Source organism: Muntiacus reevesi, chromosome 18, assembly GCF_963930625.1.
Source record: "Muntiacus reevesi chromosome 18, mMunRee1.1, whole genome shotgun sequence".
Classification (NCBI taxonomy): Eukaryota; Metazoa; Chordata; class Mammalia; order Artiodactyla; family Cervidae; genus Muntiacus; species Muntiacus reevesi.
In genome coordinates this window covers 33,210,331-33,237,412 of record NC_089266.1, presented here as the reverse complement: position 1 = coordinate 33,237,412, position 27,082 = coordinate 33,210,331, and the positions used below count along the sequence as shown (strand labels likewise).

The 27,082-nt window shown below is 42.2% G+C and overlaps 1 protein-coding gene across 2 annotated transcripts in view; it reads right to left on the bottom strand.

Annotated features, from left to right (window-relative positions):
* STX8 (syntaxin 8) overlaps window positions 1–27,082 on the bottom strand; it is a 198,109-nt gene that overhangs the window by 152,541 nt on the left and 18,486 nt on the right. For both annotated transcript variants that reach the window (XM_065909227.1, XM_065909226.1), the window contains exons 4-5: window positions 19,235–19,345; window positions 2,209–2,333 (exon numbers count right to left, since the gene is read on the bottom strand). In XM_065909227.1, coding sequence (XP_065765299.1) covers window positions 2,209–2,333; window positions 19,235–19,345 — 236 coding nt within the window. The remainder of the gene's footprint in view (window positions 1–2,208; window positions 2,334–19,234; window positions 19,346–27,082) is intronic.

Sequence of the window (27,082 nt, the reverse complement as noted above, 5' to 3'; positions counted from 1 at the left end):
ACAATGGAAAGAGCAACAGACTTTATTTTCTTGGGCTCCAAAATCACTGCAGATGGTGACTGCAGTCATGAAATTAAAAGATGCTTGCTCCTTGGAAGAAGAGCTACAACCAGCCTAGACAGTATATTAAAAAGCAGAGACATCACTTTGCCAACAAAGGTTCATCTAGTCAAAGCTGTGGTTTTTCCAGTAGTTATGTATGGATGTGAGATTTGGGCCATAAAGAAAGCTGAGGGCTGAAGAATTGCTCTTGAACTGTGGTGTTGGAGAAGACTCTTGAGAGACCCTTGGACAGCAAGGAAATCAAACCAGTCAATCCTAAAGGAAATCAGTTCTGAATATTCATTGGAAGGACTGATGCTGAAGCTCCAATAGTTTGGCCACCTGATGCAAAGAGCTGACTCATTGGAAAAGACCCTGATGCTGAGAAAGATTGAGGGCAGGAGGAGATGGGGGTGACAGAGGATGAGAAGGCTAGATGGAATCACTGACTCAAGGGACATGAGTCTGAGCAAGCTCCGGGAGTTGGTGATGGACAGGGAAGCCTGGCATGATGTAGTCCATAGGGTCGCAAAGAGTTGGACACAACTGAGCGACTGAACCTACTATCATAGTTAGGAGACTTCTACACCCCTCTCAGAAATGGACAGATCTGGCAGAGAGTTAAACTCAACACCAGATTTATCCCTAAGTAGTTCATGCTTTTTTGTTCTCTTATTCATGGCATTTATACATTCCTACTCCTGGCTGTGGCTAGTATATAAAAATACAAATGATTTTTGTATACTGATCTTGGATTATGCAACCTTGCTAAACTCACTAATTAGTAGCTTTGCGGTAGAATCTGTAGGATTCTCTATACTTGGGTAGACTCTAGGATTTTCTATACAAATGGTCAATGCCATCTGTGGATAAACAAGGTTTCACCTTTTTTTCTTTAAAGAGACTTTTGTTTTTTATAGCAGTTTTAAGTACACAGCAAAATTGAGAGGAGGATACAAAAGAGTTCCCATATAGCCCTTTCCCCCACACATGCAGAGCAAAACATAAATCAACAGGTAAATGTATATGCAGACTGTTGTCAATTTATACAAGGGATTACTACTCTGTGATGTAAGAGAACAAAATACTGACCCATGAAACAATGTGGATGAATCTTGAGATAATTACCCTGAGATAAAGAAGCCAGACCATCCCATCCCTGAACTTGCAAAGAACCCGTATCGTATGAGTCCATTTATACAGAATTAGAGAAAACAAGCGATTTTATAGCAACAGAAAGCAGATCAGCAGCTATCTGGGTATGTGGGGAGGACAACAGTAAGAATTACCAACAGAAATGAAGAAAACTATCAGGAGTAATGATTATGCTTATGATCTGGATTATAGAGATGGTTTCAAAGGTGCATGCATATGTCAAAGCTTATTGAATCATACACTTCACATATGTGCTATTTATGACGTCAACTAGACCTACATAAAGCTGTGTTTCAAACAGGAGAATTAGCAGGAGTAACATCTGCAACACTGACATTAAAAAAATGTCTATCACACATATTAAGTAAAAAAAAAAAAAAGCTGTAGGAATATCTATATTATGATCTCACTTATGCAAAACATACAAGTGCTTATACTGAATATACAGTATGCATGCATGTACGTACAGAAAAAAGCCTGAGGCAATATACATTGTTAATCTGTTTACAGTTTGAGATCGGAGGAACAATACAGAAAATATTTTTCATTTTATATATACCTATATTGTTTGACCATTATATAACAATCATGCATTACTTCTGAAATTAACAGAAGAAATTAGCAGGTTTAAGAGCCAGCTGGGTAAGATGAACCTAAAGGTAAAAGCCAAACTGACTTATGTGAAAAAAAAAATGGAGCCTTTTCATTGGAGAATGAGTCCTAATCATGGAGAGGAGAAAGAGGCCCACGCCTCGAGTCACCTGGGATGACCAGACCCCGAGCTGCACTATGTCCCTCTCCCAGGAGAGAATCCCTACTTCCACCAGCTACCTGGACCGATGACAGCATCTGTCTAATCCCCAGGTACCCTGAGGCACAGAAGTGCCAAGAGCTCTCAGAGACCAACTGTTTTCCCTCCAATTTTCAATGGGTATTGGGAACATCCGAGGCTATGGTAAAAAAAAAAACCCAACCAGGTTTCTGATCCCACGCCCTTAGGGTATTTAGTACCTTGGATAATTTTCTGCTGCTGTTGCCGGATTTCATCAAAACCCAAGCCTCTGGTCTCCTCCGGCTCCTCCAAGAGCCAAGGGTTGGGTGCTCCTCGCTTGGCCCCTCCAGTCATCAGGCTGGACCTAAGAACAAGATTGAATGCGTTACATAGCTCAAAAAATCCAGCTCGGCCGCAAATCGCTCCCACGGGGGCAGAGGGGGCCAGCCTCGCATGCTTTGAAAATTCATTTTGACCGCAATTTATTGCATCCTTGGTTTATGCCAGCAACCGTGTTCAGGACTGGAAGAGATACGAGGATGAATAAGGCCCGAGCCTAGTCCCCAGGAGAATTACAGCTTGTGAAGGAGACTGTGGCGACACTTAATACTCTTACTAATCCTCCATGATATATTTGAGTCAATAATCATAAGTGAGGGTCTTAAATTTCAGAAACGCAAGGCCAAATGGAAGTGGCCTTTCTATTGAGACAAAATTTGTCTCACGGGCTAGGTGGCACCAAAGGCACAAATATTATTTCTCAAGAAAATACAATGTTGCCGCGACGGCTTATTAGCACAAAAAATTACCACTGAATTCCTTATTACAGGGAATCTTGCTACTTACAGAGAGAAACACATGTAGGTTTCAAAACCAATTCAATGAATACAACCAAGCATTTATAACACAAATTCTGAATTATCCGTCTTAATCTTGACTCTCTCTCGTAACCCACATAACCCCTGGGATATTATGTATGAACCATTGCAAACACGAGTGCCAAAAACAAGGATGGTGGGTCAGAGGTGAATAAAGTAAACTTGAAAGTGCTTCTATCACCATGCTCTTTTTCAAATTAGCATGCTGCACCCGAGTAGTCAGTAGACGCCTCGAAAGTTAATGCTGGAATGTTCCACTTGTAGCCCTTGCCACACATAGAGCATAATTTTAATAATTCTTATGGGGGAAAAATCTAAGAAAATTGTCTTAGGACTCTCAAAAGACAGAAAATTTGAATCAGAGCCTTCAGTAGTTAAAATATACTTTTAAAATACCTATTAGAGGGGCTTCCTTGGTGGCTCAGTGGTAAAGAATCTGCCTGCTAATGCAGGAGACACAGGTTTGATTCCTGATCCCGGAAGATCCCACAGACCCGTGGGGGCAATTAAACCCGGGCGCCAGAGCCACTGAGCCTGTGCTCTGAGAGAGCCTAAAGCTGCAACTCCTGAAGCCTGGGCACCCCAGAGCCGGTGCTCCACAGCAAGAGAAGCCACTGCAGTTAAGAAGCCCAGGGTGTCTGATGTCCTCTGCCAGGATGGGATGGGGAGGCAGGTGGGAGGGGGCTTCAGGATGGGGAATACATGTACGCCCATGGAGGATTCAAGTCAATGTATGGCAAAACCAACACAATATTGTAAAGTAAAATTAATTAATTAATTAAAATAAAAAAAGAAGCCCACACGCTGGAACTAGAGTAGTCCCCACTCTCTGCAACTCGAGAAAGCTCTTGAAGCAACAATGACCCAGCACAACCAAAAACAAATAAATAAAATTAGGTACTAGAAAAAAAAGTTTTAAAAATCTATGGGAGAATAAAAGTACAATACAGGCACAATTTAATATTAATATCAAACACGCATCAACCACCAGACATACAGGAAAGATTTCCCAGGGCTAAATTCAGCCCTGCAGAAGTCCTAAATGCTAGAAGAACTGTTTTGATCTCACTTTCACATAGTTCAATGTAAAAGCAATAGTAAAGTACAGTGGTTTCCCAAAGTGGTAATTCGTCCATAATGCCTTCTTTCTGAGCTGATTCCAAATTTTTGGTTCAGCTTTTCGAGGTTGAACTATCACTCTCTCCCTCTTCCCCTCCCCTTTGCCCTCTCCCTGTGTGTCTGGACCTTGCTGATGCCTTAAATCTGTCGGGAAATTCAACGAATGATGGATATGACTTTACTAACAAGAGCAGGTAAAATCGCAGGTGCCACTGTGGGCAGGAGACCTGATTTTCTTTTCATTATCAGGTGCTAAAACCTAATATTCAGGATGGATGCGTATTAGTACTGTTCTGGGTAAGAAAGAAAGTCTATGAAAAATCTTAAGATATAATTCTTAAGAGTTTAAGGAGTTTACAATGAAATGGAAAAGAGAAACTAACCACACATGAAGGAACTCTTAAACGAAATAAGACAACAGCCAGCCCTGCATCCCTGGGCAATTCCAATAACCTCTTCAGCCTGGTTTTCTCAGCCACAAGACAAGCAAACCAAGTCGGTCAGTGGTTTTCAGCCTCCACTCCAGCCCCACTCTGGAGAAGCACGCCACCCTCATTAATGGTGCGGTTGGCAGGTGAGTGGGGAAGACTCGTGTTGGAGGCAGAGGCAGGTATTCTTCATAATCCTGCAGATGTCTTTATATCTTTGGAAATCACTGAATTTGAAGATCTTTAAGATCCTTTCAGTTTTACTGGAAGTATTTCTCATTATGAGCTAAATTCCACAAAGAACAGAGGAAAAAAGACAATTTCCCCACAAAGCCCATTCTCCTCTCCCCCACTCTTCCCAATTTCAGTTCAAGACAACCACAGAATCATCAGCTCAGGCTCAAACCCTCAGAATCAACTTTGACTCTGGGGTGCCTTCACAGCATTGAGTCCACTAGCAAATCCTTCAAAATATACCTAAAATCCACCCGCTTCTCCTCTGCTCCACTGCTTCTACCCCTGGCACTCCTGTCTCCTGCTTCTGCTCCTGCCCTCCACAAGCTACTCCCCACCAGCTGCCAGAGCCACCACAGAAAAGATAACAACCTCTCGCTATCTTCCCATCACCCTTAGTGTAAAATGCAACATCTTTAACCCACATTAGCCTCTTTGTTGTTTCTAGGACACAGTGAACACATTCCCGCCTCCGGGCCTTTGCACCTGCTACCTGCTGCCGCCCCTCCCCCCATGGCGAAGGCTCTTGTCACCCTCAATGGTCACGTGGGCTCGTTCCCTTGCTCATTCTACCCTGCTCGAGTGTCATGTCCTCAGAGAAGCTGCCCCGACTGCTCCCTCTAAAACAGAACCCTTCCCTGTAACTTCTGGGCTCTCCTCCTCGGCCTGCCTTATTTTTCTTTACAGCACTGAAACAGCCAGCGATTGTATGCTACACATTTATTTTTCTGTCTCCCACTCTACACTGTGAGCTCCACAAGAGCAGGGACTGTCTTATTCATCACTATATCCTCAGTGCCCGGCAGAATAGGCACTGGAGAAAAACAAACAAACAGAAAAGTTGAATGAGTTAATTTATTCAGCAAAACCTACAACTGAATGAATGAAGTCAGTAAGAAGAGAAGCTAGGAAAGTGTAACCTAACACAGTGGCTCTGTGTGCCGTCATTTCAATGGCATTTCACAAACATGATCTCATTCGAATCGTGAACAAGCCTGTGTATAAGTCAGAGCAGGTATTACTGACAAGAAAAGCCAAGGTAAAGAGACATCAAGTCACTTTCTCAAGGTCACATGCTTCACGGCAGAGCTAAAGTTCAACCTACATCTTCTGACTCCAAATCCAAAGCCCTTTCTTTCTACCATCTCAGCGAAGGTTTCATGATGGGCAAGGAGACCCCAAACAGCTAAGGTTGAGTTTTATGAGGAAGACATGGAAACACACCCCAGGAAAGGATAACAACAGGAATAAATGATTTCTCAGCAGAAAACATGTGGCATCTACATGCCTGGGATGAAAGTGGGGATGGGGTGAGATTCGGAGGAAGGGGGCTGGGTTTAGTAGAATTGATTCCAAGATAGGCAGCCAGAGTGAGCCTCTATGTCTTCCATCCTCACACTTCCACAGTCTTGTGATCTTAGCTTTCCACTGGCTGTTCCCTATCCCATAAATCCTTAGGCCTTCTTTCCTGTTCAAGCCAGACTTCCTTCAGGAATGGTCTGCGCTCACCAACTCTGCTTCCTGACCCTCAGGATTCACTCTTCAGCCCATGATCCAACTCCACCTCCGTCACTCTGCTAAGATTCTTCTCACCCGTAACCTCCTGACTACCAAAGCCCGTCCCAGCTTTCACTTTGCTTGTCCTCCAGGCCTCCCTGGTCACTGCTGACCTTCTTCCTTGACCCGGAAAGCCCTCCTCCCTTGGCTCCTTTCACACCCCTCTCTCCCACAGCACGTCCTCTAACTTGCAGGTACCTCTTCTTCCATCTGCCCTTTAAAGAGTGGTGTGCCTCAGGGATTCTATTTAGATCTTCTCTTCTGGCTGCACTCTCTCTCTCTGGGCCGTGTTATCTGTGCCTATGGTTTCAGGCTGTAAGGACAGACACTAGCAGTGCTTGGACCATGTTTCTACTCCAACACAAACGCAATAAGTCATGGTTCTCTCGAGTCATCATGGTAGTGGATTCTTACCTGGGGGCCCCCTGCCCTAGCTGGACACAATCAGAATCTGGGGGTGGGGAAGGAATGGTACATACATATTCATGGTACATATCCATGCTACATACATATCCAAACCAAACACATATCAAAATCCAGGCAAGGCAGGTCCCCCAACTGCTCATCCTTTCAAATTTCTCTGTACCCACAGCAACTCCCTATCAGCTCACGCTCTCTGCATTTATGGCTTTCCTTTAGGACTCTCCAGCTGAGAACTCTGCTCCAAATTCAACACACCCAAAGTCAAATCCACTCCCTTCACCCCATAAGCAGTTTCTTCTTCCATCCTCTCTGTTTAGCAGCATCGCTGCATTCCCGAGTCATTTGGACCATTTTTCCTTTCTTCCCACCCTTGGCCACGTTTCATCAACTCCCAAGGCCTCTGCAGGAGGTGGTGTTCAAGTCCATGTCCTGTGTCCATCCGTGTGGGTGCTGCCTCAGCTCGGAAAAGCATCATCTCTCCCATAGAAGATGCTCACGGCCTCTGACTGGCCCCCTTGCTCCCAGTCACCCCCATTCAAATCATCTTACCCTCTGCTGCCACAACGATCTTTCTAAAACAGATTTCTCCTATTTTTTGTTTTTGGCCGCACCAGTTGGCATGTGGGATCTTAGTTCCCCAGCCAAGGATCAAACCAGTGCCCCCTGCACTGAAGTGTGGAGTCTTAACCACTGGACCGCCAAGGGAAGTCCCAAGATCTCGCCTATTTTAAAACTATCAATGCTTCCTAGAAGCTACAGGTTAAGTTTAAGCTTTACAATATGGCCCCAGTGATATATTGGCTATGTCACCTCCCAAAACCCCCTTCCACACCTATGGACTGCTCACCAGGTCTCGAGACAAAGGTACAAACTTCCACACTCCATGTTTTTGTATGAGTCTGGAGGGTCCCCACCCCCACCCCTTCGTCCATCTGGCAAAATTCTGTTCATCCCCTAAGGCTCAACTCAAATGTCACTTCTGCTGTTTAGTCTTTCCTGATTCCCATCCTCACCCCCGTCTTCCCTTGAATCAATCACTCCAGGGTGCTCCCAAGGCACCTCGCGCAAAACCTCCGACGTGGCATTTATCAAGCAGGATTGTAGTTAGTTATTTACTCATCTGTCTCCCTTCCTAAATTATGAACTCTGGAAGGCAAGAGGCCACATGACAGTCATGTTTCTATCCCCAGGACCAGAAAGACGGTTCCTCTGAGGATGCTGGAGAAGAAGCATTCAGAATCTGTTTGTGAAACAGAACTAGGAATCCCACTGAGCTCTTTAAGCAACGGAGACAAAAAGAGAGGGGTATTTAACATTTATCTTGAGAGATTAAAAGAAAAAAAAAAAAAAAAGAAGAAAGCAAAAGGAAACAACTGCTACCTACCTTCAAGAGTTTAGAAGCAGAAACAGATGCTGTTCAAGCAGATGGAGGGAATTTTAACTTGAAAGGGAATTCTGTCACTAAGACACCTTGCAGCTCAAGCCCCTTCTTGGAAGGACAATGAAGGAGTGTTTCTCCTTTGAAAAGTAAGTTATAGAAGGAAAATGCTGGGACTTCCCTGGTGGTCAAGGGGCTAGGACTCCACCCTTTCAGTACAGGAGGCCCAGGTTAGATCCCTGGTCAGGGAACTAGATCCCACACGACACAACTAAGAGTGGGCACAGTCAAATAAATAAATACTTTCTTAAAAAAGAAAGGAAATGCTAACTACCATGCTCCCCAGATTAGGATTGAAATGTTTTTAAAAATAAAGCCATCATTTTTATTCTATAGTCTTTCAAGATGGAACTTATCTAATAAAGGGAACATGTTAAATAAATGCCACATTACTAAATACATTAGATATCTGTCTTTAAAAAGATTTTACCAAAAGGTTTCATAGTCCCTGCTGATGCTATAAATATATTTCATTTTTCTCCCCAAAAGTGAACGATGCACCTTATTAAATTAATATGAGGGAGGTGCAGATGATACACATTTTTCTGCTGACACATGTTGCTGAAACTCGTCACAGTTCACAAGGAGGATGTTCTTATCAACCAAATGAAGCATTGAAAAAGCAGTGAATTCCAAAAAGGAGCTTTTCTTAGCATTTCCAAAAGATGTCAAAGTGACTACATAAAATGTTTGTTTTGTCTGAAAAAAAACCAGTGTTTGAGTATTCACAGACCACAGAGAGGTTTGCAGTCAGGACTAGAGATGGTATTTCTAGGGTGTCAGCGAACTGAATTGAATCTGCAGAGCTTTGTAACTAGACTTGCCTGTAGGTGTGAAAACGCTACTGTGGTATGAAAGGGCAATTCCTGGCTTTTTCAGTTAGTTTCTTTCCATGAATATAAAGATGTACAGAGGCTCAAATTTCAATCAGAAACAGTTTCTCTGGTATAAATTCTTTGGAGGCAAAAATCTGGTAGCAATATCCAGGCTGGCTTACACTGAGGAGGGGCCACAGTCAGGGAGGTAGACCAGAAGGATAGTGCAATGTAGGCAGAAGGAGATGGGGGTCGGGATGAGGGAAGTGATGGGATGGGACAGCAGGGATGGGATAATTCACCCAATCATTCAAAGGAAAGCTCCACAAGTGCTGGTGAGTAGAATGACTACAGAGGATCAAGATTTCCAAACTGGGTGACTTGGAGAATCAACACAACTTGTGGATATGTTTCATTTCCTTTAGGGATTTTCTCCAATTGCGATGTAACTCCCAATAACAGCCCCCAAGTAAAACTGTTCTGTCACGATCATGAGCTGTGGATCCACGGCTGCTGTGGCTGTTTAGTTACTAAGCCAGGTCTGTCTTAGCCCAACAGGCTCCTCTGTCCATGGGGTTTCCCAGGCAAGAATAGTGTCGTGGGTTGCCATTTTCTTCTCCAGGGGATCTTCCTGACCCAGGGATCAAACCCTCATCTCCTGCTTGGCAGGCGGATTCTTTATCACTGGAGAAGCCCAGCTTAAACAACAGCTCAGGAATAAAACAAGAGCCCTAGTTCCTCCTCAAGGGATACACAGAACTACAATCTGACACATACCTATGAGCTTTTCAGCAGAAACCAAAACACCCCACCCAGGTGGAAGATGGTGACAACATGCTGACCACAAGCACACAGACTCCATGCTGGTTGAAACTAGCAGGCTGATGATGAAGATAATCGAACATCGCCCTTGTTACTTCAACACTAAGTGATCAGAAGAAAGTCCACGAGCTACTTGTAGACCTATTTGCCAAACAGCTAACTTTTTTAGGTCTGGTACTCTGTCCAGTTCTTTCTATATCATCTACCTATTCATCCATCCATCCATTCCTCCCCCACACAAATACTGAAGCCCTTCTATGTGCCAGCATCAATCTAGGGGCTTGGCAGAGAACAAGAGAGACCTGACTTCAGAGAGCTGGCATTCCAGGGAGAATAAATGCCTAACACTGTGACTTCTGAAAAGTAAATACTCATTTTTCTTTTTGGTTAAACTGAATAATCTTTATTCAATTAGTTTAAACTAATTAGTATTAGTTCAGAACAATAAGAACTCAAACAAGAAAAAATCACTTACACATCATCCAAGCAAAGACTCACCACAGAACCTGAAGATCTACTGCAATCAAACAATTTGCTAATTTTAAACCACTCTGTTTCCCCCTATTCACTGTTGGCCAAGTGTATCAGTAAGAAGCTTTAATATTATATTTACAATTTAATAAAACAGTTGGCTAACTTGGTGGCTCAGACGGTTAAAAAAAAAAAAAAAAAAATCTACCTGCAATGCAGGAGATGTGAGTTCCATCCCTGAGTCAGGAAGATTCCCTGGAGAAGGGAATAGCAACCTGCTCCAGTATTCTTGTCTGGAGAATTCCAGGGACAGAGGAGCCTGGTGGGCTACAGTTCATGGAGTCACAAAAGGTTGGACATAACTGAGCAACAGTTTACAGAAGAACACAAATGGAGGGTCGAAAAGTCCATCAGAAATCATTTTGGCCTCATTTCTCAATTTGAAATGAGAAATTTTTGAATCATCCAGGCAATCTAAAATCAAGCAAATAAAACCAAAGGGAACAATTCTTTTGCCTTAAGTTTGAATGTCATGGTACCTGAAAAGTAGGAGGAGGACAGGAAGGGATAACACACAAAACCTAAGAATTCTGGGACTTCCCTGGTGGTCCAGTGGCTAAGACTCCACGCTCCCAGTGCAGGGGGCCTGGGTTCAATCCCTGGTCAGGGAACTAGATCCCACATGCCACAACTAAAGAGTTTGTATGCTGCAAGTAAAGACCTGGTGGAAATAAATAAATAAATGTTAAAAAAAAAAAAAAAAAAAAAACCTAAGAATTCTAAGTTTAAGAGGAATTAGCTGCTCTGCCAGCTAATGTCTGGTGGCTGAGCGCCATCTGCTGGTGAGCAATTGAAGTTCAACTACAAAATGAAAAGCAATCCAATGATTACCATGTATTACAAGCAGCTCCCTGCTTTATAACACAGCGCAGTCTTGAAAGTATGTTTAGAAACAGAAAGAGGGAAAGTCAGTGATACGTGGAATATGGCTTTCCTTCATTTCTCTAAATAATGTTTCATTTGACTTACTCCTCTATAGCCTGGTTTTAAAATACTATTTATAAATAGCATTCTAAATTTGTTTTCACTTGGTATTTCTTTGCTGTCTGGCTTTCAAGACTTCCTGAAGAGAGGAACTACCAGGTTTCTGCTGTCAGCTCATGGACAGACTACACTGTACCACATCCACACAGCAGCAACTGGGCACCTTCATTGGTTTGAGCAACACGGGGCTGCAACATCTTAAGATTTACTTAGATCTCAAAGTCTCTTGACTCCCTTGATCAACCATCCAAATCAATACTAATGGTAATGAAGGATTATCTATTTGGCTAACAGGGGGTTTTCCTTTCCTAACCCACGGAGAAAAAAAAATAATTGGACTAAGTGACTACAGAGATGCCTTCAAGTGATTATCAGTCTTACAAGTAACACCTACCTGAAAAATCTCAAAGGACTAAGCTATCAAGTTTGAGACAATTTTAAGATATTTAAGAGAGCTATTGAAACATCCTACTTCGCAAGCTCCACATTAGGACTGCCCTGATACTCCAGTGGTTAAGAATCCACCTGCCAAAGCAGAGGACACAGGTTCAACCCTTGGTCTGGGAAGATCTCACATGCTGCAGGGCAACTAGGCCTGTGTACCACAGCTACTGAGCCCATGCTCTGCACCAGGAGAAACCACTGCAACAAGCAGTCCACACACTGCAACTAGACAGTAGTCCCTACTCGCTGCAACTAGTGAAAGCCCTCACAGTAATGAAGACCCAGCACAGCCAAAAATAAAGAAATACAATTTAAAAAAATGAAGTCTGTAAAAAAAAAAAAAAGAAAAAGCTCTAAGACATATAAAAATTATAAATGTAAATACTGTTTGACCTTCTAAGAACTTAACTAGAGATAAGACTTTCACACTATGAAACCCCTTATGTATAAGGATATTTACCAATGAATTTTTGTAACAGAAAAAAAAAGTACAGGTATTAAGTACATACATATATACACAATGTAACAGAGTAGAAACAACACACATATTAATAGGAGACTAATTCAATAAACTATGGTAGCACATACAATGAAATATTATAAGGCTACAGAAATCAATGACAAGACTTTGTGTTGGTTTGGGACGATCTCCAGTATATTGAGATGATAAAAGAACACTGTAGGATAATTTGTGTAGTATACGACCATTTGCGTAAAAGATGGGGGGAAATAAGAAAATATATATATTTTTTTAAGAAAATATATTCTTATCTGTTGGCATATACTTAAGAAAACCCTGGAAAGATAGACCAAAGATTATTAACATTGATATTTATGTTGGGGGTGGGACATAGAGGGAAGGAGGCTTCTCACTGAACATTGTTGCTGCTGCTGCCGCCGCTTCAGCCGTGTCCAACTCTGTGCGACCCCATGGACTGCAGCCCACCAGGATCCCTCGTCCATGGGATTCTCTAGGCAAGAGTACCGGAGTGGGGTGCCATCACCTTCTCCGCTGAACACTGTTAAGTGCTTTTAAAACATCTCAGCTACGTGAATATATGACTTAAGCAAGATACACCCTCCTCCTCTCCTATGGCCATTTGGAGTCTGGGAGCTTTTTTAAAAAATTATTTTTAAATGGAGGACAATTGCTTTACAATACTGTGTTGGCTTCTGCCATATATCAACATGAATCAGTCATAGGTATACGTATGTCTCCTCCCTCTTGAACCTCTCCTCCCACTCCCATCTGTCTGGGAACTTTCTACAAGCATTCTCAACCACGAGAAGAGTCGGTCTGAAGATAAAGACACAACAAAGACAGCAGAGTCTGGATCACCACTGGCTGTAGAATTAACCACCTCCCTCAATTCTTTAAGTTGGAACTTATTATACGGAGCTACTTTTCCTTATGTAAGCGGTTTTGAATAGAATCATTGGTTCCTCGTGGCTGAGGGCATCGTAATTGGGGTATCAGTGCCTGAGCGAAACCAGGCACCCCTTTGTCTGAAGGCAACAACAAGCACCATCTTCTCCAGACCTTGCAGGTGCTTTACTTGGGCCTCCTCCTCTGACTGCTGCAGACACAACCTCCTCTTCTAGCTTCGTTGTACATGCCCATTTGAGCTTAATTTCTCTGTCCTGTGTGCGTTACCCCTGAGAGAACCCTCTTAGAACAAGTATGACTGTACAAAAGGCGAACACGCCCCACCACGGCCACCTCTCAGCCTGCCTCACGTGCCTTTATTAACTTCTGATTCTAATCTCTGCTAATGAAGTAGGCAGACCATGTCCCAAAGTTATTTATCTCTTCAGCAAACCGCCCAAGATAATAGTGAGGTAGAGACAAGCAATGTGTTGCCACAAGTCCCATTTCATTTTCTTGTGTGTCTAGACAAGACTACATTTCCCATCCTCCCTTGCAGGCAGATCGGGACCACGTGACTGGTTACAGCCAATGGGATGCTACATATGACATGTAGGGGACAGCATATAGGAGGGGTGTGAGAACTCTATTCCTTCTCTCTTCTCCTCTCACAGTGAACATGGAGGTCTTGTGTGAAAACAGCACAGCTGTAAGATGGGAAGCCTGCATCACCATTTGAAGGGAGCTGTCCCAGAGAACCACCAGATTTTATGAGGCAGGCAAAAAAAACTTTCTCATCTGGTAATCCTGTAAGGGTCCCAGATTTTTTTAGTTACAGAATTCTATTCTGACTTAGTCAACCTTTCAATCAACAGAAATCTGCTGAGCGCCTACTATATACCAAAATCTGCTAAGTATCTATAAAAGATACAGGAAAAACAAAGACTTTCATTAAGTGAGCAAGTATCTATTAAGCATTGTGTTAGGTTTTGGTCCCCATCCTCAAGGTATTTAAAATTTAGATGGAGAAACAAAATATACATTTGCAAAATAAATATTAAATCACATGACTTTCCTACCTAAATCATTTCCCCACTAATACCCCCTCAAAGCACAATATATTTTTCTTAACTTATTTTACTTATTTGAATGAATGAATCTTCAATTCATGTCTGTCTCTCTCACTGAACTGTAGAGAGCTCAAAGGCAAAATCTAGATACTTTTTGTTGTTTGGAGCTTTATGCCCCCACACTCCCTTTACCAGTGCTTGGCATGTTGTAGACACTCAAAAATTTTCTGTTTACCACACTTTCTTACTCTAAGTTTTTTTTCATTAAGTTACTGCAGATATTTAATATTCTCGACTGCACTTAATACCACCTTGGTTCAACTATTCTTGGGTTCACCGAAATATAGAGAAAAGCATATCTTTACTGATTTTAGCACATCCTTTACATGTCAGATGACCTAGGAAATTAGTGTATTTCTGGGACATAAGTAAAAGAGATAAATAATTATGGCTTATCCATTGTCTCGCAGGTAATAATGCAGTTTGTTTATTCCTCGGCCCTTTCCTACTTCTGGAAGAGTAGGCTGGTCATGTGTTCATAACTTCAGGCAATAGATAGTATAAATTAATAGTTTTTAGGAAATCTCAATACTATCAAATAGAAATCATCCTTCTTACAAACCAAGTTTTAAATTGAAAGAAAACATTCAATGATCTAAAATGGTAGAGGGGGAACACTTTTAATGGAATATTCAACATTAATTTGTCTCCCTTGGCTGCCAATATAGTGCCATGAAATATAAATTTGAAGGATCATACTTTTGTTTAAAAAAAAGCAGCTCCAAAAAAAAATATATGAAATTAAATGCAAAGCTTACACTCTAAGGAAATGTGAATATTTCATTATCATCTTCAATTCTTTGATTTGAGCAGTTGGTCTGCTTGTTAATATAGCACTCCTGACCCATGACTACCATCTCAACCTCTAAATAACTTCCTATTTCCTATAATCCTCCATATAGCTGGTGGTGTGAAGATTAAAGCTTAGCCAATTAGCCACCCACTACAGCCAGTTAATCACATAATCTTTGAGATGGTCAGGGAGCATGGGGGATGCAATGATTTTTTTTTCTCTCTCTCTCTTTACAAAGATTTAACTAATTGTGAGACTTAGCGACTCTCTCGAATAGAAAGGGCAGTTGGGTTTTCAATCAGAAGCTGTGTCACCGCTTTATAAAGTTAGGGCTTATCTGCTTCTAAGAGACATTGTTACACAGAGACTTCTTTAACAAGTTTCCAAATACCCTCAATTAGTCAACCACTGCTTATTTAGACCTGAGTCTCACATCAAGGCTTACTGCGTAAGAATAATGATCAGTAATCCGTAAGGTAAAAACTCAGATTCCATCACATGACAGCTACACATTCAATTATGGGATTGCTACACTTGTGTCTGTTTAAGGGAAATGTTAATCTGAACTGAAGTTTGATAATACTCTCCTCTCCTTAATAAGGCCACATATGAGGAGGGAGAGAAAAGAGGAGGAAAGGGAGGGGAAAAGGACCCCAGGAAATGAAGGATGGGGAAGAAAAAGAGCGCAAAGGTTAGGGGTGAGAGAGGAGGAGGACACTGAGGAAACAGAGGCTCTCAGGGAGTCCCAGCTGGGTCAACTCTTGCAGTGCTGCTGCCAGTTATTATGGGGCTTTGAACACCCAATGAGCAGATTACCGCCAGTTCTCCAACAGTACATGGTTGGTGATAGTCTAGCAGGAATGACAAAAGGTGCCAGAGAGAGTAGGTCCAGAACATTTTCAAGGTCTGGTGAGGCTTTCTGATGCCTGTGAGTCGTGACCTAAAGGAAAGACATGAGCCACCCATCTGCCTAACCCCCTAGTGACAAGGCAACCCATGTTGATATCAAGAAGGACAGAAGCCATCAAAAATGCTGGAGGAATCCAGAGATTAGACAAGCAATCAAAGATGTTGGAGGAGCCCAGAACTAGGAACTGACCTACAGGAGGACTGAAGAAACCTCTGTGAGTCACTGGAGACATCAGATCAGGAGGGACAATGAGGTTTCTCCAGGGACAGAGCTGAGAGGTCCCTGATGAGGTCTTAGAAATGGCTGGACAGTCAGGAGGCAGGAGAGCAAGGTTGAATCAGGAACCCAAACTGGTCACCTCTACAACTGAATTCAGACCCTCAGAAGGACAGATCCAAGCAAAAGAGTTATTCAGGTATGGGAAGCTGAGGAAGGAAGTGGGGATTCAGGGGTATGAGTCACTCAGTCGTGTCCAACTCTGCGATCCCCGTGGACTGTAATCTGCCAGGCTCCTCTGTCCATGGAATTCTCCACACAAGAATACTGGAGTGGGGTGCCATTTCCTTCTCCAGGGGATCGTCCTGACTTGGAGATTCATGGAGTAGGGAAAAAAGGCAAAAATAACACTCAGGTATGGGCAGGTGAGTGAAATCAAAGACTAGAAACTCTGCCTCAAATCTGAGACAATCTGCTTCCATCAACCTACTTGACCTTAACGAGTGCTAACTGTTAGTGTTCATGCATTCACTCACCCACACACGTACTATCAAACTCTGAAACTTATTAGCCTTAGGATCTAGTGCAAGTTACTTGACCCCTCTGAGCCTCAGTTTCTCTTCTATAAGGTGGGATGTTATAAAGATCTCCTAAGCATAGGCACCTATAGCCTGGCATGGGGCCTGGCATGGAGAAAACACACAGCAGATGGTAGCTATCAGTGCTCATCAGACCCCATGAGGGAAAGAAATGGTTTCAGCGGTTTCTAACCGTTTTCACCCCCACCGGAACTCCCCCCAGACTACTCACTCATTCAGACTCTGCAAGTATATTGTCCGGACACTTTTCTTTTCTTTAAAAATATTTTTTTATAAGTCTTGTGGGTGATTGAGTGCCATAATTAAGAATAAGTGATACAAAACAGTATTTGAGCTGGAAGGGGCATTCAAACCAAACTGAGGATCTTGTTAAAATACAGATTTCACTCAGGAGGGCAGAGGTGGGGTCTGAGACCCCGCGTTTCTAACAGGCACCCAGGTGAAGATGACCTGACTCGCGAGCAAACAGTGCTTTAAACAGCAAAGAAAGATTATCACAGGAGAGAAGAGGAGTGACCAAAAACAAAAAAGAGAAGGAGGTGACAAGTGATAAAAGAAATTTGTATATACTGAGAGTTAGGGAAGTCATTCTGGCCTACAGATTTTCCTGGGGGAGGATAAAGATGAGTTAACTTGAATTTTATGCTAAAACAGCCTGTTTGTGGCTGATCTAACAACCACTGTACATCTGCTCTATTTATTAAAGAAAAGGGCACACTGACCTGAAGTAAAGAATGTCCATGTTAAAAATAAAGATGCAATGCCCCTCTTCCTGGGATATCAATGATGGTCCTCCTTTGAGGATAAGCGACTCTCTTCCCAGGTGCCAAGGCCATGCTGACTCCCTGTGTATGTTCTGGTCTTTATTTTTTTTTAACCTTGAAGAAATGTATCCCTGACTCTTTTAGTGTTCTTTGTTCTTGCAAGATATAAAATTGTGCTAAAAAAAAAACACAAAACCTGCATCTCTGGACAGTTTCTCAGAGTAATCTGGGAAGCTGGCTTGGGGGCTAATCCTCAGTTTGGCTCAAATGAAACTTTTCTACTCTTATTACTGTTTATTATTTTCGTCAACAAGGGAGAGAGGAACCAAAAATCAACCATACATCCCCCCACTCCACCCCACAAAGACCTAAGGCCTAAACTGGCCCCTCGACATCATTAAATGACAGGGAAGAGAAGCAGAACCTAACACATGGAAGGCTCTCACCACACAGTCATCTCCACGAAAGAGGAGGAAGATTTCCATGTCTTCTCTCACCATCACCTCTCTCTACCGGGCCCTTCCTCACCCAGGAAGCTACCTCCCTTGCCGTGATACTTTGAGTTCGTTTCTGAACTTCAAGGTAAAGGTCCACGCCCGCAGACGGTACCCTCTCCTCACCTTGCAAGACCTTCTCGCTCATGGGTTCTTTTTCACCAACCCTGAATCACCACTTTCATCCTCAAACTTCTACTCCTGCATCCGCCCCAGAAGGCTCGGGCACCATGATGGATCAGCCCCGCTCACTGGAGGCCTCCCCGTCCGTTTACAAACCCTGCCCAGCACCCAACTCCTCCTTCTCTGACTTTAGGCCTTAGGTCAAAGAAACAATGCTAAGATTTCCTCTAGCTTCCTGGAATTTCATCACTTCCTCTCTACAAACCTTGAATCCCAAGCTCCTGAGAAGATTGGAACGGACAAGAAGCTGCTTCATCCTCTTTGGGTCACCCTCTGGCAGTGGTTCTCCAGCCTCTGACTGCAGACCAGAGTCACCTGGGACCACTCTAGCACCATGCCCTCCATGCCCCACCCCCCCATTAAAAAAAAAAAGAAAAAAAAAAAACATTACCCTTGGGAAGTCGTATTATTTCTAACCAGGAACAAGCTGCTGCCCCTACAATGAAAACCCTATCCCTCGTGGGGAAGGCTGGGAGAGGCAGGTTTCATCCTGATCTCATTTGTGATGGGTCCCTTAATGTGGTGAAGGGGGTTCTACAGGCAGCCGTGGAGGCCAGTTCTAAAGATGTCACAGTTCATACTTTATTAACCTCAACCCGGAAAGTTGGACCTCCTCCTCTGTCTGAGTCTTCCACCAAAGTCGGGTGCAGAGCAGCCGACAAACTCCATCGAGTGTGAATCACGCTCTGGCAAAGATCAGAGAAGGAGCCAAGGGCCCCCACTCCTCTAGTCCTACAAGCCATGGACTACACAGCCTTTAGGACACATTTCTACAAGTCAATTAAAAAAAAAAAACACATCATTTTCCAACACAGATAAGAACATGACGTCCAGAGTTTAAAAGGCAGCTAACACAGCAAAAGCTCAACCAGGGAATGAAGAGACATTTTCTGACTTAGTCTGTATTCTATCCAAATAACCATCTTCCAAAATGGGATTCAGCCGAATGTACCTGGTTTACTCAAACCCAGAAACTTAATGAAACCATGCTGAACAGAAAATGACAGTCAAGCACTACAAATGAACAGACAGGATGTATTTTACCAGATAAAGAAATTAAGCCCTTCAGGAAACAACTGTAATCGCTGCGAGTAAGTTTCGCCCACTGCTTAATCCCGGTAAAGGAAAGCATCATACCTGATAATATCGGGTTCTGCACCCTCGTTCTTAAAGGAGGCCAGAAGTAGTCTCTCTCGAGTTACAAGATCATCCAAGAGGTTCTGTCTTCGGTCTCCTTCGAGCTGTGTTCTGCAGGCGACTCGTTAAGGTCCAAGAGTAGGTGAATTACCTCATTTGATCTATTACTGTTATTAACCGAGCTCTCCAAGTCAGAGGGGACTGTTACAGACTTGAATCAACCCTACCCTGAAGAGGCCTGAGGCAGCGCTCTTCTGCTCTGATCTCAGCCTTCACTGACCCTTCCGGTAAAGGAACTGGACAGAACCATCCCAGAGGACTTACAAACACTGAACCAGATCCACCATGTGAGATCGTGAACTGAGAAATACAGTTGGTAAAAATGATTTTCCTCCCAGTGGCCAACCCTGAAATGTTCTTCTCTATAGCACACTGTGGCTCAGGGAATCAAGTTCTGAGTGCTGGTCACAGTGGCCAAGGGTTTTTCCTAGACATTAATACCTAAGATACTTTGTTAAAAAAGAAAAAAAGAGAGCTTTCTTTGTTGTCCTCTTTCTTTCACATTATTACCACCTATTAATGCACCTGCAATATATGTTGTAAAGTGCTACTTTATACAGCAGATTTGCTCTAAAAAAAGCTGTTACCATCAGCTCACTAAATACTTTGCATGATCTTTAATAATTCTAAACAAAATTACAAAGAAATAACCATATTTTAACGTGTTAATCTATGATCTGTGCTAGACTAGGGGTCCAAAAGCCTACTAGTTCTGTTTTGATCATTATCCATGGTCTTGACCAATTACTTCAGTGTTTTGGATCTGTTTCTTCAGATGTCACCCAGGTAATCTCTCATACCTTCTCCAACACAACTCATGGCCATGGTTTTCCCAGTTCCAGTTAAAGAGTGGAACTACTGCTTTGGATTTATGGATTTACAGATACTTCTCCTTTTGAGAGGGATATTAAATCCTGCATTTAGGCCTCAAAAGTTTGAGAACTTGGCAGAATATAGTAGTTTTCCCTGGGTGGGAAAACCACGGCCCAGTGAATCTACTTTTGTTGATAATTTTGAATAGAAAGAGCTGGATAGCTAGCAAAAAAAGCAAATAAACCCATAAAAAAATGTTCTCCGGTAATAGATATTAGCTAGAAAAATCATAAATCCCCCCTAAACCAATGTAACTAAGCAGTGTTACTGACTCTAGACATATAAAATAATAATGGATACATTCTCTCAACATTCCAGAATGCCCCGATTTCCTGAGAAAAATGACTACTATGGCTTTTCCATCTCCTACTTGACTACGGTCACTAAGAACCCATCTTGGAAACAGTGAAGCAGCAACTGTAACTAAGAAACAGTGAGCAAGTCCTTCCTCTGTACTAATAAACGGGCCAAATATTAGCCTTCTGATCAGTGCAACATCAAAAATAAATACCAGTGTGTTTCCAATCAGTGGTAAATTATCAATAAAGCAGAAGGGGCCCCTGGGGAGGGGAAGAGGAGTGGGGAGAAGGGACAGAAGCTATGACATAAATTATACAGGACAAAACAGGAATTTTAATTGTGGAAATTACTAATTATACCACAGTGCTGACTAGCCTTGTCTTCCATTCTACGCTCAACCTACTCTGGCAACCTGTGGTTTTGCTGGGATTTCAGTTATCCAACCCTCCAAGTGAGTAGAAACTCAACGATAATCCAATATTACAATTAAGCAGATTACAGATCTGACTGGCTCAGGGGGTTAAACATAAGAAATAAAATTATAGAAGTATCATTAGAAAACACCTTTGGAGAACTTTCTAATACTCTAGAGTAAGGAAAATCTTCCTAGTCGAGAATGTCAACCCAGAGGTCATGAAGGAAACTATAAATCTGTATAAAAATTTTAACTATCTGCAAAATAAAAGTACAAGTGGCAAATTAATAGTGGCAAATTTTAAAACAGCAAAGGATATAACAGGGCATTGGGGAAAAAAAACAAGAATTATGCTAGTAACTGAAAAAAAATGCAGTTTTACATTAGTGAAAGAAATGCAAATTGAAACATACTGTCATTTTTCCAGACAGATAAGAAACCGTGACAGAAGGCTCCGGAAAGGGCTGAGGAACTGAGCACTCTCAGACATCCTAGGTGGGGATGGCAACGGGGTCAACCAGTTGTCAGACTGTCTTCTACACACCTAACGAAATTTAAAAGGCACATTCTTTTAACAGGAATTTCTCCTAAAGATACAGTCACAAGACTACACAAAGATGTAGGAGCAGGGAATTCCCTAGTAGTCCAGTGGCTAGGACTCCACGCTTTCACTGCCCAAGGTCTGGGTTCAATCCCTGGTTGGGGAACTAAGATCCCACAAGCCACCACTTAGTGCAGCCAGAAAAAAAGAAAGGTGTTCACTGCAGCATTGTTTATAATAGCCAAACACTGGAAACATTCTAAGGTCTGTCAATAAGGAAACAGCACACCTGGACAACAGCATGTTTTGTAGCCGCCTCCCCCACAAACAGAGAAAATAGGAAAGCCCTGTATGTATCGATGATGATGAAAATTAACATTTGTGAGCACTTACTAAGTGCTACATAAATTATTTGATGTGGAACAATCGTCAAAATAAAGTGTTAAACAAAAACAAAAAGCAGCAAAGAGCTAAATGGTGAATAGTAAGCTCCCACTGCATGCATTAAAAATATATGTTGGTAAACACAGAAAATTTCTCAAAGGATATAGAAACAATTGCCTCTAAGGAAAGGGAACCAGGGACTCGGGGTTTAAGAGAGACTTCCCATCCACTGGGTATTGTTTTGGACTGTTTGACTCTATTAAATGCTATCTAACAAAAAGTTTCTGAACGAAATATATGATATGATCCATCTGTAGTCAAAAGCATTTTATATTTACATGTACACATATCTGTTCATGCCTAGAAAAGTCTGTGATAATAGGGACCAACCACCAACACTGTTAACTGTGGAAGAATGAGCTAGAACAGGATGGGGATGCGGAAGTGAGAGAAGAGTCACTGGTAGAAACTAACAACAGAAAATGTATGGATAGAGGGACTTCCCTCGTGATTCCTGAGGCTGAGAATCTGCCTTGCAATGTAGGGGATTCAGGTTAGAGCCCTGGTTGGGGAATTAAGATCCCACATGCTGAAACTACTGCAGCCTGTGTGCTGAGCCCATGGATCACAACTAAGATCCAACAGACCCAAAAGATATTTTTTAAAAAAGGAAATTGACAGGTAGAGAGTATCTTTTATAGAAAAAGTAAAGGTAAGTTTTAAAATTTAGCAGACACTGAATTTAAACTATTAATTAACCAACAAAGGACATCAATTTTAAGAGCAGTAAAACTTGGTGATTATGTTTTGAAGAGGAGGAGTAACTGGAGAACAGAATCACAGACAGTTGATGCTGGGACAGGTAAATCGAATCTCTTGTTCACCCGACCAGAAACCATGGCAACAGTGGGTGAGAGCCCAGCTCTTTCTCTCCACCTCGTGTAGGGCTTCTCTGCCCTGAGGCCCCCAGTACTGCTCACTTAACTTTGCCACTTCTTAGCATCCTGTTAATAACAATACTGGTAATATTAATTCAGAATATTCCAGAGATCCCCTGTAAATCTGGAACACCTGGAAAATCAATCAGGAGCACTCACTCTACCTCCTGGTTTTGTTTTTTATTTTAATCTATTGAGAGAACAGAGCATAAGGAGATGGGGGATAGAGGGAGCTGAAGAGAATAAAAGGATGCACAGCCCTTCTGCATGGCACACTTACTATAATGGAAGTGGCTGCTAACGAGAGGTCAGAGAATCATGTAGAAGGTACTGACATTCCGTGGATGTGGGCTCATGGTAGCTGGGGGGAGCGGGTACAGGCTAAGGAAGGACAAGCAGAAAACAGGGCAGATGGTTAGAGGCCAGTGCTGGGACCCTCTCCCCCAGCAACTTGGTGAATAACCAAGGAGGAGATCAGAGAACAGACAAGGAAACAGAAGATCTAACTGCCAGAGTACTCTGTCATTGGCCAGACTGAATTGACATGTAATTATAACCAGTTCATGCAAGGTTGCAAATGAAACTAGATCCTGATTTTGCATCACTGTGCTTCAGAGTCCAGCTTCTCTGCTGTAACCTGGGAAGCACTTCCAACCTAGGATGGAGAGGGGTGAAGATGGAGCTGGACCCAGGGAACACCCCATTCCCTCCCCCACCTCCAGCTCCTGGAGTTTCTCCTTATTGGTAGAAGGCATAAGAATTTAACCAAGTCTTCCATGCAAATTAATTGCTTTGGAGAAGGATAATTACTCTCAGAGCCACAAGAAGAACTGCACAGAGACAGTTTGAGGTCCCAGAGGCCAGAAGATTTTTCTGGCTCACATAGCACTTCAACTCTTTCATTTTTATTTATTATTTGCTTTCAGGGGGGAGTCCCTGGTGGCTCAGATGGCAAGGAATCTGCCTGTAACGCAGGAGACCTGAGTTCAATCCCTGGGACGGGAAGATTCTCCAAAGTTAACAAGCTCTACTGAGTGTCTATTATGGACCAGCCCAGGTGCCTACCTTCCTCAGAGCACTGATCACATTTTGCAAGTAGTATTTTAATACTACCATTATCTGCATGCCTGGATGTACCCTCCTTATGTGTTATAAACTCCATAAAAGAGTACCTGTAAATTCTCCACATTAGCTGTAATTTTAACAGTGATAATATGGTAAGCGGCAGTTAATCCTCGAGGGGGCTTACTTTATGCAAAGCGCCTTCTATGCATATACTTTAATCCTCCCAACAATGCTGTAAGCTGGATGTACTTTATCCTTTTTTCACAAATTATGAAAACAAGGCACAATGAAGTTAAGTAACTTGCCCTCAAAGAGTTAAAAACTTTTATTCAACACCAACGATTATGGGGGAACTTGTCCTGTGAGATGCTTTAAATATAGCATCTTCTTCAACTTTCACAACAGCCTGCAAAGCAAGTCTGATTATTTCTACTCTGTAGATAATGAAACTGAGGTCAAGAAAGGCCACGTTGCTCTCTGGCCTTGAGGCAGCGGTGGAGCTGGTCTTCTATCTCAGTTCTGTTTGCCACCAAAGCCAGTGTTGTTCCCAGTGTTCCAACAGTGCCCAGACTTAGGGGTTTCATGGAGCAGAAGTATTTCCAAACAAACTATGGGGGTGGGGAGGGGGGATTTATACAGACTGATTATACACGTTGCCATTTATGTGGACATTCCAAAAACCACAACAGACAAAACTCTCATCTGCTTTTACTACCATGGTGAAAAAGCAAGATGTTAACACTCAAAACCAGAGAGAACCATGTAACAGACTATAAATCAGAAAATTCCTACTGAAATAAAAATGACCTTGTCCTTAATTTTCTCACAATAGCAGACACCAGTGAAAAGTGTCATGGCCAGGTGCAGTGTTTTAGAACCACTTCCCTACTATTGGGGCACCCAGAGGCTATTCTTAAAACCTATCCAGTGAGCTCCTCCACACCTACATGTATCCATTGATCCAGGTTTGTTACATGGGGCATCTCTCCAGCCAGCTACCTGTCTATTCATCTTTCTTCCCCCCAAAAAACAAAGTGAAACAGGGTTATGTATCCATTTTTTAAAAAAGATTATTTTTTTCTATGTGGACCATTTTTTAAAGCCTTTATTGAATTTGTTACAATACTGCTGCTTTTTTTTTTTTTTTGCTTTTATTGGCTGCAAGGCATGTGGGATCTTAGGGTTTGAACCTGCATCCCCACTATTAGAAGACAAAATCTTAACCACTGGACTGCCAGGAAAGTCCCCTTTTTATTGATTCTTAAAAAATTATTTCTCCAGGACTTCTCACAAGAGACCAAAATAGCTTTTGATACTGAACTCCTTTGTAAAGTGATTTTCTAAAAATTTCTTTGAAAGTACTAAAAGTGCTGCCTTTGAAAAACCCAACAAAAAGACAAGCTTCATGTAAAACTAAGTCTAAGAATAACCTTAGTGCTACCTGAAATTTCCTATGCGACCTCCTATTGCACATAGCTTTTCTCAACTGGTGAGACCATTATAATCACCGTCTCCAAGAAGAACTGTGAATAGAAGTTAATGCTTTTCAGCAATTTTCAACTCTCTGGCTGCAGGACTTTGGATTATGAATTGCAAGCTAAGTGATTCGAAAGCACGCCACTTTCATTTTAATTTCACATTTATTCTTGCCAGAGAAAAATACTTTTTCAGGAAAGAGCAGTAACATCTTATGCCTAACATCCCAGAATTTAATTGTTTGGAAGGCATTTCATAGGACTTATCTTTCTGGCAACTCCTAGTGTTCCTTGGAAAACTTCACGAATGCAGAGAGGCATAAATTTCTTAGGTCAGGTACCAGAAACTCTCGACTGCCCAACACAGTAAGGAAATGTGGTTTCCAAATATTCACATTAAAAAAGTCACCCCACATTAATTATGCTTCAAGAAAAAGGATTAAAAAGTCACTCTCTTGGCGATTTATGGACACACATTTTTCTAAGAATTACAACATCATAAAGTATACCTAATAAACCACAGTGAAGACTGTTTAATCTTTCTGATGATTAAGAAGGGTCTTGAGGATTTGCATTATAAACAAGATTTGTCTTGGCATTACAGCAACACGCCAAGTAATAGGGGAATTCTCACTGAAGACAGGTCATGTGATGGTGGACTGTATTCTATCACTAAAGTAGAATTCAGCTTTTAAACAACTGGCTTTGGGTCCAGACAGCCCTGCACTGGAATCTTGGCTTTCCATTTCTCAGTGGAGGGGACTTAGGCAAGTTACTTAAGCTCTTAAAGATTCTTCTCCTGGGTGTGAAGAAAATTCCTCTGCTGGAATGCTGAAAGTAAAAGTTATCAATTTACATCAGTGACCTGAGACACAAGCTGGCCTTGGCCTCAGTGCCTTTTTTGTAAAGAAGGGAAAGAACCCACCCAAACAGTCTAATAATACGAGGCTACCAGGCCTGACAAGTGGCTATTAGATACATCTTAAATCTGGATGATAACTGCCCTACAATTAACTCAGATAACCGCCATAGAATTATCTTAAATGTTTGGCAGAGGAAGGTCAGGGAGAGGGAAGATGTGAGAAACCAGACAGTAATTAAATAGAGGCCTTAGGAGTACAGAAGCTACCTCCTCCTTCCCTTCTAAGAAACGGTCTCCTGAATGAAAATCGAGAGGTTAATGAGCGCCCCCTGGTGGCTCAGACGCGGTTTGGAAAGAAACCCTGGAGAAGGAAACAGCAACCCACTCTAGTATTCTTGCCTGGAGAATTCCATGGGCAGATTAGCCCGGCGGGCTTACGATCCCCTCGCTAAGAGTGGGACATGACTAAGTGACTAACACTTTTACTTCCCCATAGGGCGATTCCCTAAATTCCATCCCTAGCTTCGGTTGCCGTTCCAGTGAAAAGAGGCCCAATTATTTAAAAACCAAACAGAATCTTCAAGAAAGTTGTTATATTCCAGTTGAGTGTTTGATTTCTCCTAGGAAAGTCTAAATTATTCACATGATGGTCCTTAAATACTTTCATAATATATTTAATAACTCGGTTTGGTGTTTTTAAATGTCTGGTGCTTAATTCAGCAAATTCTGAGATCACCACGAAACCAGAGGCCACAAGATTTCAAAATATGGTTAGACTGCAAGCATTTAGAAGAACAAAGTAAATTATTACTGTACCATGCTTGGTACACCTTATAATTAATAACTAGCAGATATTATTAACAGAAGAAAGTAAAATTAATTTACATCTTCTTGTACCATAGGTTTAGCACATAAATATTATAAGATGTGCTATG